General features: G+C 38.5%; 1 protein-coding gene across 1 annotated transcript in view; it reads left to right on the top strand.

Annotated features, from left to right (window-relative positions):
• The window catches only part of wnk4a (WNK lysine deficient protein kinase 4a), a 40,479-nt gene that overhangs the window by 10,195 nt on the left and 13,985 nt on the right, over positions 1–16,299 (top strand). Inside the window, exons 3-9 of the mRNA XM_027005125.2 lie at positions 10,325–10,497; positions 10,709–10,929; positions 11,056–11,213; positions 12,936–13,024; positions 13,513–13,732; positions 14,764–15,133; positions 16,100–16,266. Coding sequence (XP_026860926.2) covers positions 10,325–10,497; positions 10,709–10,929; positions 11,056–11,213; positions 12,936–13,024; positions 13,513–13,732; positions 14,764–15,133; positions 16,100–16,266 — 1,398 coding nt within the window. The remainder of the gene's footprint in view (positions 1–10,324; positions 10,498–10,708; positions 10,930–11,055; positions 11,214–12,935; positions 13,025–13,512; positions 13,733–14,763; positions 15,134–16,099; positions 16,267–16,299) is intronic.

Below are 16,299 nucleotides of genomic sequence, written 5' to 3' on the forward strand. Positions count from 1 at the left end.
TATCCTCTCTGTTGACTTCATAGTTGTATTGGCAAAATAAGTTTTTCTAAATTGTAAATTCATATGAATAATGGTATTATTCTTTTTTTTTTTCCTGAATATTTTTGTCATACTTCCTAGCCTGTACTCTGTTTCCCAACATCCTCCCGACGACAGCTCTCCCGTTGCTCAATCGTCCAGTAGTCACACGCTCAGATCTGCCTCTCTGGATTACTGACACATTCCACCTGTCCCCCATTTAGCTTCCCTCTATTTAAACCTGCCAGGTCCCATTTACACTTTGCAAAGTATTGCCATGAGCATTTGCATGCGTATCGTACATGCATGCGTACATTTGTTTTGCTACTTTGCTTCCATCTCTGTTTGATCCCTGGCATGTCTGTTATGTAGGACTGATCTTCTGCTCTGTAACACTCAGATTGTCTCTTCGATTTCCCTTCTGTCTGGCCCTTGTATTTTGGTTGTCTTCTCTCTGGCTTTGAACCTCTTCATGGCTAATGACTCCCTCTCTGAATTATACGTCTATCAATAAAACCAAACATTTGTCTAATATCTGCAAGCATCTTATTCTGTTCCTGTACATTAGTTTGCCTCCCATTTTGTGTTTTATACTAAGCATTGTATACATTTAGTAAAGTAGAATTATTTTTCTCTAACTTTATGAAATTATAGTACATAGATTAAAAAACTGACTTTATGTTCCCCAGTAATAATAGCAACTTCAGGATTTATATTTGCATCAAAAATAAATTTTAAATTAAGGTATTAGACTAACATGGAATCAACCTGCTGCCCAAGAGGCACAGAGGACAGAGGTCAACACAGCCTGATTAGGCTCAGGTCACTTGGAAAGGGACTGAAGAATATAAAAATATTGATTCAGCTTTAAAAGTCCACTAAGAGTCCATTAAGAAAGGGATTTTTTAAAATAGAAAAACTACAAGGTTTTGCTGTTTTTACTTTATCCTGGTGCCTTTAGAGCACATAGACAATTAAATTATGAACTTATTAAATTCAGACAGTTTTTAAAGTGTTCTTGAGGAAGATGTAATGGGGTAGAGATTTGTTCTACTTTGCCACTCTATTCTCTGCCATCGTGGTGTTTCCTAGATAAACTGATCCACACACAAAACATTCCTGATGATTTTTTTCTTATGGTAGTGATTGTACTTGGTATATGCCAGGTCATTCCTATATTTGCAGGGTCCTATGGTCCAAGTATCCTATGTTCCACAGATGAATATGGCACATATTGGGAACATGACAAAGGGTGCCTTGTTTCCAGGGTCCTATGTTCCCATCTTTATATAGCAAATAATGGAAACTGGAAAAGATGTTCCCCAGCTCTGTATTTGCATAATATGGCATGGGTTATTGTGGGAACTCGTCAAAGGGGCATTCTGTTTGCCAGCAATAATAGACCTAGGGTTTAGGATTGGGAGGTTTAATCTCTTTTAATAGAACACTGAACTGGGGAACACGCTCCTGTTGTATGTTATGCTAGATATGCTATCTTCCTCATTGCCTTTTTTACAGCTTTGCAGCTGCTTGCCTCTGGCAAACTAAACCAGATTATATCATGGACTCTCTGACAGTCTTGTGTCATTTTTATTATTACATAAAATAATAAAATGATTATAAATGTCATACAATTTGTAGTTGATATTTGTTTTGTCACTGGAGCCTGATTGTGCCCTAATTATTTGTGGTATCTTCCCTGGAATTCCAAGATGATTTTGCTTTGTTCAGACACACCAAGGGTGCACACACCACCCTGACTGCTTTTAAACTGTCTCACAAACAGCTTTACATGGAGAAGCTCTGTGTGATGGGAGCTCTGGGCTTGTTCATAACTGCCATATTAACATCTAAAGTTGTGCTTTTCAAAAATAAAGTTTATAGAGCAATAAAGCTTGTGACAGCTAAAAACTGGCAAAAGCTGTTAGTCATTAAGCCCCTTTGCCAGGAGTGTGTGAAGGATGTGTGAATAGTGGTAAAACTAAACATGTTTTGAATCTGCACATTTGGCCTTTTTGAAGGAGTTACAAACTTTTATAATGCTTTTATATTTATATATATATATATATATATATATATATATATATATATATATATATATATATATAACTGTTCAATTAACACCCATATTCAAGGTTGAGGTTTGAATTTCCCTGACCAAAGTTGTTGCTGCAATTTCTTTTGGTATGAACTGAATGAAGGGTCTAGAAGTATTTGGTTTCCCTATTAATTTATAGACAGCCCAATAGATTCACCATTTGTCTTGGTAGTTGATTTGTTTACATAATAAATGTTTGTAAACATGAAATCAATAGCTGTTGTATATTGCACTTTACTACTTAAGAAAGCTGATCACTTTTTCAGATATCTTTACACAAAACTAGCTGTACATATTGTACAGTATAAACAAAACGGCTTAAGAAAATATTGAGCGTGGCTTTAAATAATGCAAATTAATTAGTCCTAATTCTAATTTACTTGATTAATGCTTAGAATTGCATTGTAATGCAATAACAGATGTTATTACTCTTAATGAGAAAGCTTATTAAAGACCAGTAGTTTAATATCTTATTAAAGTATCAGAACTTTTCAGGTTCATCTGCTGTATAGTCATTACAGAAATTATGATTTAATGGTCTTACCATAGCCAGTTTTTAACATTTTGCATATAAATGTGATCTGTTATGATGTACTTATGAGCATGTTGGGATTTATGTGCTAGAGTAAAATGCCAGGCCATTAAGCTAGTGTGTTACTCAGAGCTATCACACGTGTGCCTGGTGACGTCTCAGTGCACTCATTTGGCACATTGCTCTATGAGGGTTTATGGGCTGTGGCAGTGATAAAATGTGGTGTTTGTTGGTGAATAGCCTCCAAGCTCTTGTAGCCTTCATTAGGCAGTATGGGAAGCAAACTGTAATAAAAACTCAACGCTGTAAATTTCATATCAATGCACATATAAAGGTTTACCTTTCTGGAGATTTGTTCTTGAGAGCCAACACAGTCTTCCAACTCGTGACAACAGTAAACAGCAATTATTAATGTAAGTTGTGTGCACATTATTATAGCAGCACTTTTTTCTTAAGATATCATATGACCATTATCAACACCCAGCAGTAACAATGTTCCATAACTGTTAAAATGTTAAGGAGTAAAGGGAACAGAATGTGTTCATGTGGCTAGCAGCAAATGAGATACATCTGGAACCATTTATCAGGATTTTTCTTACATAATGCTCACTGTAGTATTAATTCATCATTAGCAGCCTTAACCTTTAGGAGAGATTAATCCAATTAATTTCATATCCAATTTAAATTGGCTTGCATTTAACTTTAGAATAGAAATAAAAAACATAAGTAAAATTATAGAACTCCCCCCCCCCCCAGTTTATTCCATAAGACGCATAAGTTGGTTGAGTAGAGCCATGTTAAAATGCATTATACCAACTCCGTTAAATGAGGCAAGAACGTGCCTGTATGTCAAAACATGACCTTTTATTTTCCTCATAAAGAACTGAAGTACACGAGGAGCAATGAAAAGGGCCAAGGGATTGTGTAAAGGGACATTTGACGTTTAACACAGCTTGTCTTGGTGGAACACTTTATATGTTTTTGATGCTCTCTCTGTGAAATGTATGGGGGATAAAGACGCTTTTTTCTTATGCTTCTAGTTTTCTGTTTTCATGGGCATGTCAAGGTCTCATTCAAAGAATGGCAGGATCATTGCCATTCTTATGATCTTGTGTTGCCTTACTGCAGCCTCTTGGAGTATGTCTTTGGAAAGCAATAAGATCAAAGTAGAGTCTTGCTTCACTTCATGCAATTTGGTGACACTTTACATTCGCATTACAATTCAATTACATTTAAATTTTTTACAGATATATACACTGAATGGCCACTTGATTAGAGACACCCATCTAGTAGTGCACTGGACCTCTATAGTAGAACTACAGCTATTCTACAAGGGGTTGAAATCTTTCTGCAGGAATCTTGGCCGGTGCGGACAAGATGGCTTGTAGTTGCCGCAAATCAGCTTGTTCCAGAGATGCTCTACAGGATTAAGATCTGTGGACTGTGAGGGCAGGGAGGCAAGGAAAACTTGCTTTTGTGTTCCTTGAACCAATCCATGACTACACTACCCTTGTGTCTATAAGTTGTTTACATCCACAGGATCCCCTTTCCCTGGATATTTTTCCTCTATCACACCATTTTTGGTATACACTTGACACCGTTGCACAACAAAACCCCACAAGGCTGGCAGTATTCATGCTGAAACTGATCCATGAAAAACTTGCTCACCTGATATTATGCTGCACTTTGGGGTCACATGTCTAATTTTCATACAAGGGAGCTCCAATTTTGAAAGGTAAGGTTTTGAAAGGACAGGTTTCTCTAGTAACATGGCTTTTCAGTGTATAAGCTTTTGTGACAAGATATGGGGATCAAATGAGACTGACGAGATGCAGGACTAATAGATTAATTTGTTTATTGGCCTTTTGACTAATACCTTATTTTCAGTGTAAATTGGTTTGTCTGTGGTTCAGGGTGTTTTGATTGTTGCTGATGACTGACTGTTTGCTTTGTTTACTTTGACCTTGACTAAAATTCTCTTAAGCATTAAGCACCTTTTACATAGGCTCCTCAACCAGTATTAGAAAGACTTGCCCCCCCTGCTCACTAGCAATTATATTGCGTACACCAGACTGTGGCCCACCTATTTTAATTCCCCAATCCATGGTTACATCAGAACATATGAAAACTTTAGACTAATCATTATAGATATAAAATCACCACAAGGACACTCGGTGACATCATTGACACTCTAGATGACTGTATTAGGAATTAGTAGGTCTAATTGTTTTATATCACACTAAAATTTAGGCTATTATTTTTTAGTGTTAATAGCATTTTATTTTTGTATTTATTCTGTGGTTTACCTTAGATATTGTTGAGTTTCCTAATTTGTTGTTGTTAGTATCTTGACATTAATATTATAAAAGTGCAAAGCTGCTGGCAGCAGAATCTAGCAGGAAAGGGATGCATCATGCAGTAGCATGTAGGACTGTAATGGAATCTAGTGGGAGTGGGATTAAAAATCATTCTCACGCTGACCTGTTTGTTCAGCCATCCCTTGTCCTGTGGTACGAAATTGGCCATTGAGAGTTAGAGGATGGCTAAGAAATTTCACGTGCCAGCAGATGGGCTATAGTTTCTAAATAGACAGCTACAGGGTGTTTCTAATTAGCAATGCTCCTAATTAAGTGGGTGGTGTACACAAAAAGAAACACAGTTCTATGTTGCTCGACTCTCTCCTACCCAGAGATGAAAATAAGATGCTCAGTTCCCTTTCTGAAATACTGGCCTCCAGGCCCACTAGCATGCATACTCAAAAAAGGGAACAATTAGTAGCAGCATAGATAACAGAGAAGATAATTAATGTACAGGGCCAAATTTAACTGAATGATAGACTCTATGTATATGAGGGTTATGTTTACACCTTGTATTCTCTACTATGGAAACAAAATTCTTAAAATGCCTTAAGTACATGGTCCTTAAAACAATAAAAAAAGTACTGTTGCATGTTCTTCTGACTCTTACCACTGTCTTCTAATCTCTGTACTATTTTCTCAAATACATTTATTGAATATTTTATTTTATAAAGTCACTTACAATGGTAGTAAACTCTTGATTGAAGTTATTCCCTTCTGTACATTTTGGGTGGGTGCCTAGATACAGTGTTACCACATCAAAACAGCTCTGGGGTTCTTTGCACACCCACACTTCACGCGTGTCTCGATCTGTCCGTGCAATGCGGAGCTACTGGTTCAGTAAACACCCTTCTGCAGAGCTGACATTCCCTAAAGGGTCAGTAAGAGTTGATTTTACTGAAAGTGTGTTTAGTTGCGGAAATGTAAGATTGTGACTGTGACTGTCTTTTGCTTGGTCAAATAAACAGACTCACAATCTTTGTTGAAGATGTAATATATTTATAGTCTTTATAGTGTTCTGCATTAATGTTGAAACTGAAGACAATTACATTAGATGCTGATAATAAGGTCTTTAATTTTGCCTAATTTGAGACAGAAGAAAAATTCACTGTTTTGAAGTTTACTTGATGCTAACATTTACTGACCACTGGGAAGCATTCAATCTTCATTTGCACTTTCTCTAACACATTAGTGCAAGGTTCTTAGTTTTAACTGGTATATTGTAACTGGTAACTTGAAATGCTGAATGTCACTCCTGCCTCCCCATCTGTTCTTCTGTAAGAGGGAGGAATGTGTGTAGGCCTGTAACCCTCAGCGAGGTGCTGCAGGAACCCAGAGCTGTGTGACCCACGTGCTCTCAGCTTGTGCTGACACTGGCCCTTCTCCCACATTTCCTCCACATACACATACTGTACAGACTCTGCATAAACTCTCTCTCTCTCTCTCTCTCTCTCTCTCTCTCTCTCTCTCTCTGTGTTTGTCTCTGTCTCTCTCATTGTTTGTGTCTCTCTCTCTTTCTCTCATCCCCCTTTCTGTTTTTGTTACAATAACGTTGCTGACAGGCTGTGCCTTCCCAGCCAGTACTCTTTACCATGAGGAATACATATACAACGCCTTTCTATTTGGGGCCCAGTCGGAATATTTCCAGCCTGACTCTTGCTATTCACGGCCCCTTTCCCCACTTCCCCACCATTAGTCTCCCCACCCCCTTGCTGGAGTGCTACAGACCCTATAAGTATGTCCCCTATAACTATGTTTCCTAATACATGGGGCTAGAGTGGGGCTAATCCTGTTTAATAGGTTAATACAGTGCCTTTCTGGGTGATTCCATGATGACTTTGTCATACAGCTCTAACAGTAAATATTGGCTAAATATATTTTCATCATGTGAGCTTTGATAGCCAACATGGAGCTTGTCATAAGGGCGCATTTCTATTCACAATAATCTAGTCATAGGAAAGTCAAGTAGTATGTATTAAGCCTCTTCGTCGTCATACCTTGTTTAATGTGAACTCATTGTAGAAAATCAATACATGCTGCTGGGCTAGCGCTTCAGTCATATCTAACTGCTGCTCAAAAGCCCTTTGTTTTTATGTATGATGTAGTTAATCAAGATTAAAAAACAAAACAAAACATTAATTTGAACTTTTCTGTTTGTGACAGTGTTTGAGTGACAAAAGTGATGAGTGATGAGCCATAAATAAATGTGTCCTTTGTGTATACATAAAAAAAAAGTAAAACCTGGATTTTATTCAATTTTGAATTAGTTTTTGACAATAGAATGATTTGGCGGTGGGGTGTTCATTGTCATACCATTTGCAATAGTTGCATGTACTGAAGCATTGAAGATGCATGTTTATTGTTAGAACTAATCCATGAATGTTAAATCATCAAAGTTTACTGATAAATAAAAATAGGCTGTCATTAGTGGCACTGCTTCTAATTGCTAATTTGGTTAAAAATCTAATCTTGCACATTTGATTGACATCATAATTCATAAATTACAAGTTAGACCTCATGGCAAACAGAGGAATGTTCAGAGGTGAAAACAGATTTCAGCCTGTTGAGTAATTGAGCAGTACTGTTTCCTTTCATGACTGTTAGTATACATGCATTTGTGCTTCATATTTTTCTAAACATTTGAAACAAAAATGGCTCTCATTTTCAGAAAAAAAAAAAAAAAAATCCTGGAATAGGTTTCCTAGAAAATCCCATGGGGTAAATGCACATGAGGTATAGAGAGGGAGAAACCACGAGACGCTCTAGAGAGAATTGGTCCTTTGAGCTTTCAGTCAGCCTTGAGTTAAGCATAGCTGTAAAGCACTCAGCCCTGTGTGAACCCCTGCAGAGATGGATTAATTCTACACATGTGTTTTCCTGTACCTATGTTGCCATCTTTCCCAACGCACATACATTCATATCGACTTTGCCTTTAGCATTTTCTCTCCTAAAAGCAACTACTCTTTTATCTGTCACTCGAAGTACGTATTTTCACGTTGGGTCATGTTTTCCATACATGTGTACCCCAGACCCACACACATCCACGCAGCCCACAGGGCTCTTTGGTCAATTATGGTAAACTCCACTGCCTTTTATGTGTCATTTTGTAATCATTCCTGCCCCAGCCCAAGGCTGTTCCGTTCCCATTTGACGCTGTTGGGATTTATAGTACTTTGTGAATTTACCTGGTTCCCTGCCCTCAGGTTGTTCACCATTTCAGCTCCTGAATTGAATATTTGCATATTCCTCTGGGCTGGGGGGTTCTTTCAACACCATGTTTCAAATACCTTGAAGTTGAAGGGGAAACTCTTTACTGACTGTGACTCTTCCTTGAGCCATCTTTTGTTTATACTTTGAGAAATCAGTACTTACATTCTCAAACATTAGAGGCTCACTAAAGGTTTTCTAATGTTTCTGAAGTGTACGAATTCTTCACTGGCATAAAAATAGCTTGATATAATAGGGCACTGTTAAAATTGAAAGTACAAAATTTTTAAATAAAACAAATAAACAAAGGAACGAATAAATAAAAGGCGTTTATAGTGAGGGTAAGGGGCCAAAAGAAGGCTTAGTCAGTTTGTTTTCTACAGAGCCTTATGGGTAAGGAGACATAAAGGCCTGTTTTTGATTGAAAATGAAATGAGTATGGGTGAAAAAGGACCGGTTTGATTTGGAGGCTGTATTGTGTGGTTAACATGGCTCTCGTCAGGGCTGTAGTTGTGTTCTCTGTTGATTGAAAACATGTCTGCACACAGTCCAATTCACAGGCATGATGGTGGAACTCACAAAAGACTCACAGTTCATGTGTTTTCTGCACCATGTATGTAAATAATGCATGTATGTGATTTTATGTAAGTTTAATTTTTCTTTCTGCAGCTCGTATGACTGAGGAGAGGTAAAGGCATAGGGACATATATTATAAGAACACATTCAGGGGACAAACACATATGGGGGATTATTTATTCCTACAAACTCTTATTCCCCAACTTAGTCACTGAGGTTCTTTGTGGGGCTATTGAGGGCAGCATCGTCAATTACATCATTTCACACTGGTTGTTCAAGATTTATACATACACATGCACTTTTTCCATGAATGTCCTGAATGCAGGATTCATGGTGCTTGCACTGGCCTCTTGGGAAGACTTTTCCATCTCCCTGCCATGCACACGAGTCCCTGAGTTAAGTCAGACCTTTCATAGAACACAGAAGGACAAAAAAGGCTTTGTTACCTTGTAAGTGGTGCATTCAGTGAGGTTACTAAAGGTTTTCGGAAACATTGATTTGGAGTGCATTATGAATATGTGACAACAGACAAATATGATTATATAAGACTCTCTCACACAGGTGAGGAATCCTTTTTGCTGCACAGTTCTTTGCTTGTCTTTAGTGACTTTATTTTGTTTTCCTAAGATTGATGACTTGTCCCTTGACATTACTCTTTACTGTCATCTGTGAGCCAAGGGAAACAAACAGATTGCTTTGTGTTTGGATACATCCTTATTTATATAGTGCTGTCTTTATTCATCCTATTTTATTTGATCTTGTAATTGGAGCTGATTAAGGACTGTTTGGACCAGTGTTTTTGAATATGATGTAGAGTTTGTATAAGACATGTAAGCCAACAACAGCAGTAGCAGCTCAAAATTCGCTGCTTTGCGCTATTGACATAAGAATCATTTACGCCCTTAAAGGCACCACCTTCTGCACAGTGTTGCCATCTTATTGAGCACTGACTCCACCTAGTTACCACACACTCACCACCTGTTCCCCAACTTGGATTCTGTCAGACCCAAATATATGTAACATCACTATATTTACCACTTCCTACTGGAGTTTCTGAGCCTTGTTTTTCCTGTATTTATTATTATATCGGCTGATGTTACTGGTCCATTCTAGCACATTTGTGCTGTTTGTCTTAGTTCTGATCCAAGCTGTTTTGTAGTTACTTGTGGACTCTGGGCTGTTCACTATAATGATTTTGTTAAGAACTACTTGATATACTCAATGTTAAATAATCTTTGCATTTTTTTTTCCCCACAAGGATATGCTGCGTTTGTTTTATTATTATTTATTGTTTTTTTTAAATTATTTATTTGTTTTATTATTATTTGATTTCTATATAATAAATATTTGGACACATGGGCTTGGAATTTATATGGACACATGCAATTTGTTTATTAGGATTTGGATGAATAATTCGTATATAATTTGGATGAGACTTTTAAATAAGAAAATGTAATATTTCAGCCACACAAACTAAATTGGTTCATTAGAAAATTGTGCTCTGATTTTTGTTTCCACCGTAAAATCTGCCCTCAGACCCGGAAGCTGACCAAAGCCGAGCGGCAGAGGTTCAGTGAAGAGGTGGAGATGCTGAAGGGCCTCCAGCATCCTAACATTGTCCGCTTCTACGACTCCTGGAAATCCACAGTGAAAGGACACAAGTGTATCCTGCTGGTCACAGAGCTCATGACTTCAGGCACCCTCAAAACGTGGGTTTGGACTTTCCATTGAACAAAAAGTGCCTTAAAAGCCACTCTGCATCTTAGAATCAGTGGTCAGAAGAATGATTAGTAGTAAAAAACAGTACTAACCCTGCTACTATAAATTTGTTGTGAATTTATTCATCGTAATTAACTTTGCATGCTCTGGTGTTCCTGAATGTTTCTGAGATTGAGAACTCTGTTTCCTTCCACCTCTCAGGTACCTAAAGCGGTTTAAGGAAATGAAGCCAAAGCTGCTCCAACGCTGGAGCCGTCAGATCCTGAAAGGCCTTCACTTCCTGCACACGCGCACACCTCCCATCATCCACCGGGACTTGAAATGCGACAACATTTTCATCACCGGCCCCACGGGGAGCGTAAAGATTGGAGACCTTGGCCTCGCCACGTTGAAAAGAGCATCATTTGCCAAGAGTGTGATTGGTGAGCATAACTAGTGGACACTTTGGTGAGATAAGTAGTGAATACTGAGAAGCAGAAAAAAGTAACATTTTGCGGCACCTCCGAGCATAAACGTCCTTGGAGTTTTTTAATCTATTGCTTTTACAGGAACCCCAGAGTTTATGGCTCCAGAGATGTATGAGGAGAAGTACGATGAAGCAGTTGATGTGTATGCGTTTGGGATGTGTATTTTAGAGATGACCACATCAGAATACCCATACTCAGAATGTCAGAACGCCGCACAAATCTACCGCAAAGTCACCAGTGTAAGTGTGGAATTCCAATATATATGTGTTATTTTTCTTTTTCCATTCAAAGATAATTAAACGTCAAAGCAAAGATTACTTGAGCCAATAATAGACATCTCACACAATAGCTCCTTTTTTAAATTTTGATTTTTAAAAACTTCCTGTCTGGCTCTGTAGACTCCTAAAAATGCTTTAAGTGTCTGCATAAGATGTCCAAAATACTATATATTCTGACTGAATAGAATGTGAAACATACATTAATAGATTACTTATTGAGCAGTTGCATTGAAAACCCACCGTAGATATTGTTGTTCACTTTTACTTTATATTGCCCAATGTGAATATACTGTACATAAGCATGAATATACTTTATATAACCATGAGTATACTTTACATAACTGAGTATACTTTGCATAAGTGTGAATATACATTACATAAGCACTCATATTCTCTGTCCATCTGGATGTCCTTAGCCAGGCCCCAGTACAAGTAAGCCTTGCACTGGCCTGAGCTCAAAACCTTAATCCAGGATGAAAAAGAGCAAACGTCTCTCTCCTTCTGTCTTTTCTCTCCCTTTCCTTCCTTATTTACTCTCATTTCCTTGCGAGTTGATTGGCTTTGGGTCAAGTATTCATTCTTGTGACTGGATTTGGACTAGACCTGCTTGTGGACTCTGGAATGTCCCCTGCAAGGATCCCCTTGTTGGCTGTTTGAGAATACACCCTGCAGGCCTTCCTTCTTATTATATAACTGTACAAAGCTGCAGAGATTCATTAAAGGTCACCTATGACCATACAATACAGATACAGAACTGTTTTTAATGAGAAAAATGACCTTTTCCTGAAAATATATACATAAATGAACCATCTTAGATTACTACTGGGACTTGAAATGTGACAACATTGACATTTCAATTATGTGTTAAATGTAAAAGCTCTTTCTGGTAATGGATTACCTGATTATATGTGACTATGACAATGGTCTTGGGGCTATGGAGTGTGAATGACAAATCTGTAGACTTCAGGACTTGCAGTGATCCATGAGCTATGCTTCATGGAGGTGCATGATTCACACACATCACACAGGGCCATATGGAAAGAGTACAAACTGATAACTTGGTAGCAGGTCTAGTCCAAACTCTATCAAACATTTAAGACAAAAATGGCAAGCTACATAGCTACAAATACATAACTGAACATATTCAGAGGGTAACCTCATAGAAATATGTGGATCACTTTTAATGTTCTTACAAGAATATCATGATAAAATTTGGCAGTTAGGCATTCATGAAAAAAAGCAAAACTTTTCTTGCAGCCAAAATAAAACTAGCATTGCCAGTAAGTTGATTTAAATGGTAAAATGGTAAAATTATATACCAATTTACCCAGTTTTTCATAAGCAATAAATTGCATATACAGAGATAGCTCCCCTAAGCCCAGTCTTCTTTCAGTAAATATGTTCTCCAAACCAGTCATATAATTGTGATACAAAGCCATTCCTTATTTTGTAGAAGCATTACATGCAAGTTAGTTACACATGCTTGACCTGCCACTGGCATTTGTAAATATAGTGCTTATTTAAAACTCAGTAACCTTGCTGCAGTACCTTACTATTGTATTTATTGTATGATCTGCTGATATAGATTGAGTATTTATAAGTGCAGTGTATAATCTATCTGTTTTCTTAGACCATTATTCATCAGTTTCCAAACATTTGATGTGTGTTTCTGTTGTGTCTCAGGGGATGAAGCCGGACAGCTTCTATAAAGTGAAAGTCCCTGAGCTGAAGGAGATTATTGAAGGATGCATTCGTATGAACAAGGATGAAAGGTACATTTTCATATAACTCATCAAAATTAATCTAGCCAATCACAGTTAATTCATAAGAAAATATTTCATTCCATTTTGTATTTTGCAAGATACACTGCTTGTGTAGAGGGATGATTTATTTACTTGCTACCATTTCCTGACCCCCTTTGTTTGTTAGCCATAAAGTAATGAGATTATTTTGAAATATCGAACCTTTGATATACAATTGATTTAATTTGATTCATGAGCTTATGTACATGACAGCACATATTTTTCCCCCCAAGATAATTATCTGTGTGTCTAAGAAGAGAGCTTTAATTGAATTTGTTGTATAATTATTTCACATTAAATCAATCCTTTTGTCCAGCAGTGCTGGTGTTTAGGCTCCAAACATCCTCTCAGTCACATCCCTAGCATATTGCAATCTCTAACAATAGCTTGCCCTTTCAGACAAATGCCTTTCAGATGAGTGTGGTTTTCCTTTCATTTGCATACATCCCCATGGCCAGGTACACCATCCAGGACTTGCTGGCACACACCTTCTTCCAGGAGAACAATGGTGTCCATGTGGAGCTGGCTGAGGAAGACGACATGGAGAAGTCCAGCCTGAAGCTCTGGCTCCGCATGGATGACAACAAGAAGCTTCACGGCAAATACAAGGACAACAATGCCATCGAATTTTTGTTTGAGCTCTACAAGGATGTGCCAGAGGAGGTGGCACAGGAGATGGTAAGTATTAGTAAATATGCTGATGCCTATGATCCGTCAACATGCAAATCTGCTCAAAAGGATTATAATTTTTATATAAATATTAGTGATAAACATTCCAAAAGTGGAATTTATGTCCTTGGATTTCCAAGGAAGTTTGGTTCTTCTTGGCTGATTGTACACAACATAGTAGAACATACTAGCCATAGAGCTATCATAATGTCTTGCTCATAATGTTTATCTTTACTCAGCCCTCAGGCACCTATTCCAATAAAGCACATATGCAAATGTTTGTCTGTAGGATGTTCCCTTGGTAGAATCTCTCTAAGCAGTAGTCCTGAATGAGAATTGCAAAGCCTGGGTAGAGGTGCAGTTTGCCTGAGATCCAGCAGGGTTGCATAACAGCGTTCAAGGACATAGCTTGACAAGTTATTCATCACTTTTGTAATTTGAGAGGCAGGACACAGGAGGAAGAGGAGGTCACATGCCTAATGATTAAAATTATTTTAGACACGTGCTGCAAATCAAGTCCCAGCTCCCAGCCTGCCGCATCTCCCGTCAGAACATGCTGAGCTCCTCTTAATTAGCCCAAAACTTTCACAATCCCTCCTTTCTCTCTCACCATGTGCACCTTTCATCGAGAATGGATTGACTTTGGGTTATTGGTTTAATCTGGCTTTCTGGCATGATGACAGTTCAGGTCTGTTGACATTGACCTATGTTATTTGTGAAGAGATGTACCCAGATGTAAGAGAGACCAATCTCTGTAGGTGATATGGGCCGTTCGTCCTCATTCATGGTTCAGTTAGATTGTTAAAGTATGACTTAAGGCATGATCCAGCTTGGGGAATCTTCAGTTCCTTGTTTGGCCTGGTCTAGTTTACCACTTTTAAGTCTTCAGCTAATCAAGTGGTGAAGAGCTTGATTATTTTTTTCTTAAATGAGGCAACCTTTTGGGTTTTATAGGTGCCCTTTACACATTTTCTTCAGGTAACTTCACAGCACTACAGTCATTAAAGGTTTCATCATGCTTCATCTTTTTTCAATCACAGGTAGTTTTGGGATTTGTGTGTGAGGCAGACTACAAGTTTGTCACCAAGGCAATGCGGGACAGGGTGACGGCTATCAAACGCCAGCGGGAGAAGCGGCGTCGACTGGCCGAGGAGCAGAAGAAAAGGAAGCAGGAACTCATTGAGGAGGAACCTGAACCTCCCTCCCCTAATCTTGTAGACCAAGCACCAGAGAGCTCTGCCTCGTCTCCAGTGCAGATTCCACCCACTCCACTCCTTCCTTACCCTCCTATTCTCTCTCGAGTTAATTCCCCGGATTATGGGGTGAGTGTCGGCTTCCTACCAGAGCCAGAAGAACCAGAGGCTGACCAGCACTTCAACATCCGGCACACAAGCTACTCCTCAGTAACCTGTGAGCACTATTTCGCTTAGACTGCATAGAGTTTTGAAACAATCATTCTAGAACACATTTAGCAGTTAACAGGCCAACATATTATATGTCTAGCTGTACTTACTCTGATATGTAGCCAAGAGGAAATATTTTATTATACCGCATCATGTATTAAATCCTTTGCTTGTAGTTACCAACAAGCCCCTATCCCTAACCCTGTTTCATGTGATGTAATACACAAGCAACGTGTACTGATTCCATCAATATCTCTCAGAGCCTTTTATTTTACTATTTAGAACATTTAGAACTATTTAGAACTCTGTGAGTGACCCTTCCACAAGCTGAATGTGTGAAATTTCCCTTCGAAGTGTCCTTCACGGCATGTTAAGTCCAACAGCTCTGATACTGGGAACCAGCCTGCTATTTTTAATCAGCTGTGTGTTAGTGCGGCTCAATGGGTCTTTGAGAAATTGTGTCATGGAGGGCTGGTTTGTGTGGAGGGCATTGATGGAACCTGAGAGATTAACTCATTCACTCCCTTGTGACCTAACATTATGTACTTCTTTGCTGAGTGTGCATGATAAGAGGACCATCAGATTTCAGTGAACAGTGTGAACATTGGCAACGAGTGAGCGTACAATATTTTATTTCAGCTGTTCATTTCAGCATATCTGTTCTCAGAGGTCTCCGTGGTTAAGGTACTTGACTTGTAATCAGAAGGTTGTTGGTTAAAGCCCTGCAACTACCAAGTTGCCACTGTTGGGCCCCTGAGCAAGGCCCTTAAGTCTGGACTTAGCTTAGAGGTTAAAGTTAAACATTGTTCAGTTGTTCCTGTAGCTCCATTGAGATGCTAATGGTTTCAGTAGCATGGTTAGACAAGCATCACGACACTTATAGCAATGTGAAATTTGTACTTTCCGGAACTGTAACAATAAGCATTGTTTCATAACGTTACGTACTGTGCTGTTTTATGTTCTTTTTCTCCAGCTGATTGTGAGACAGATGGCTATCTTAGTCCCACGGGCTTTCAGGACACACTCGATGTGGCTAAGAGTAACATGAGAAGTCCTTCTACTCCTCCCACTATACTGGCCATACCCACAGTAGCCACACTCATCCCAGCTCCTCCAGTACCAGCTCTACGATTTCCCTCAGTAAGTACTTTAAAAGTCATTTCCTTCACAGAG

This window comes from Electrophorus electricus, chromosome 14 (genome assembly GCF_013358815.1).
Source record: "Electrophorus electricus isolate fEleEle1 chromosome 14, fEleEle1.pri, whole genome shotgun sequence".
In the NCBI taxonomy this organism is placed as follows: domain Eukaryota; kingdom Metazoa; phylum Chordata; class Actinopteri; order Gymnotiformes; family Gymnotidae; genus Electrophorus; species Electrophorus electricus.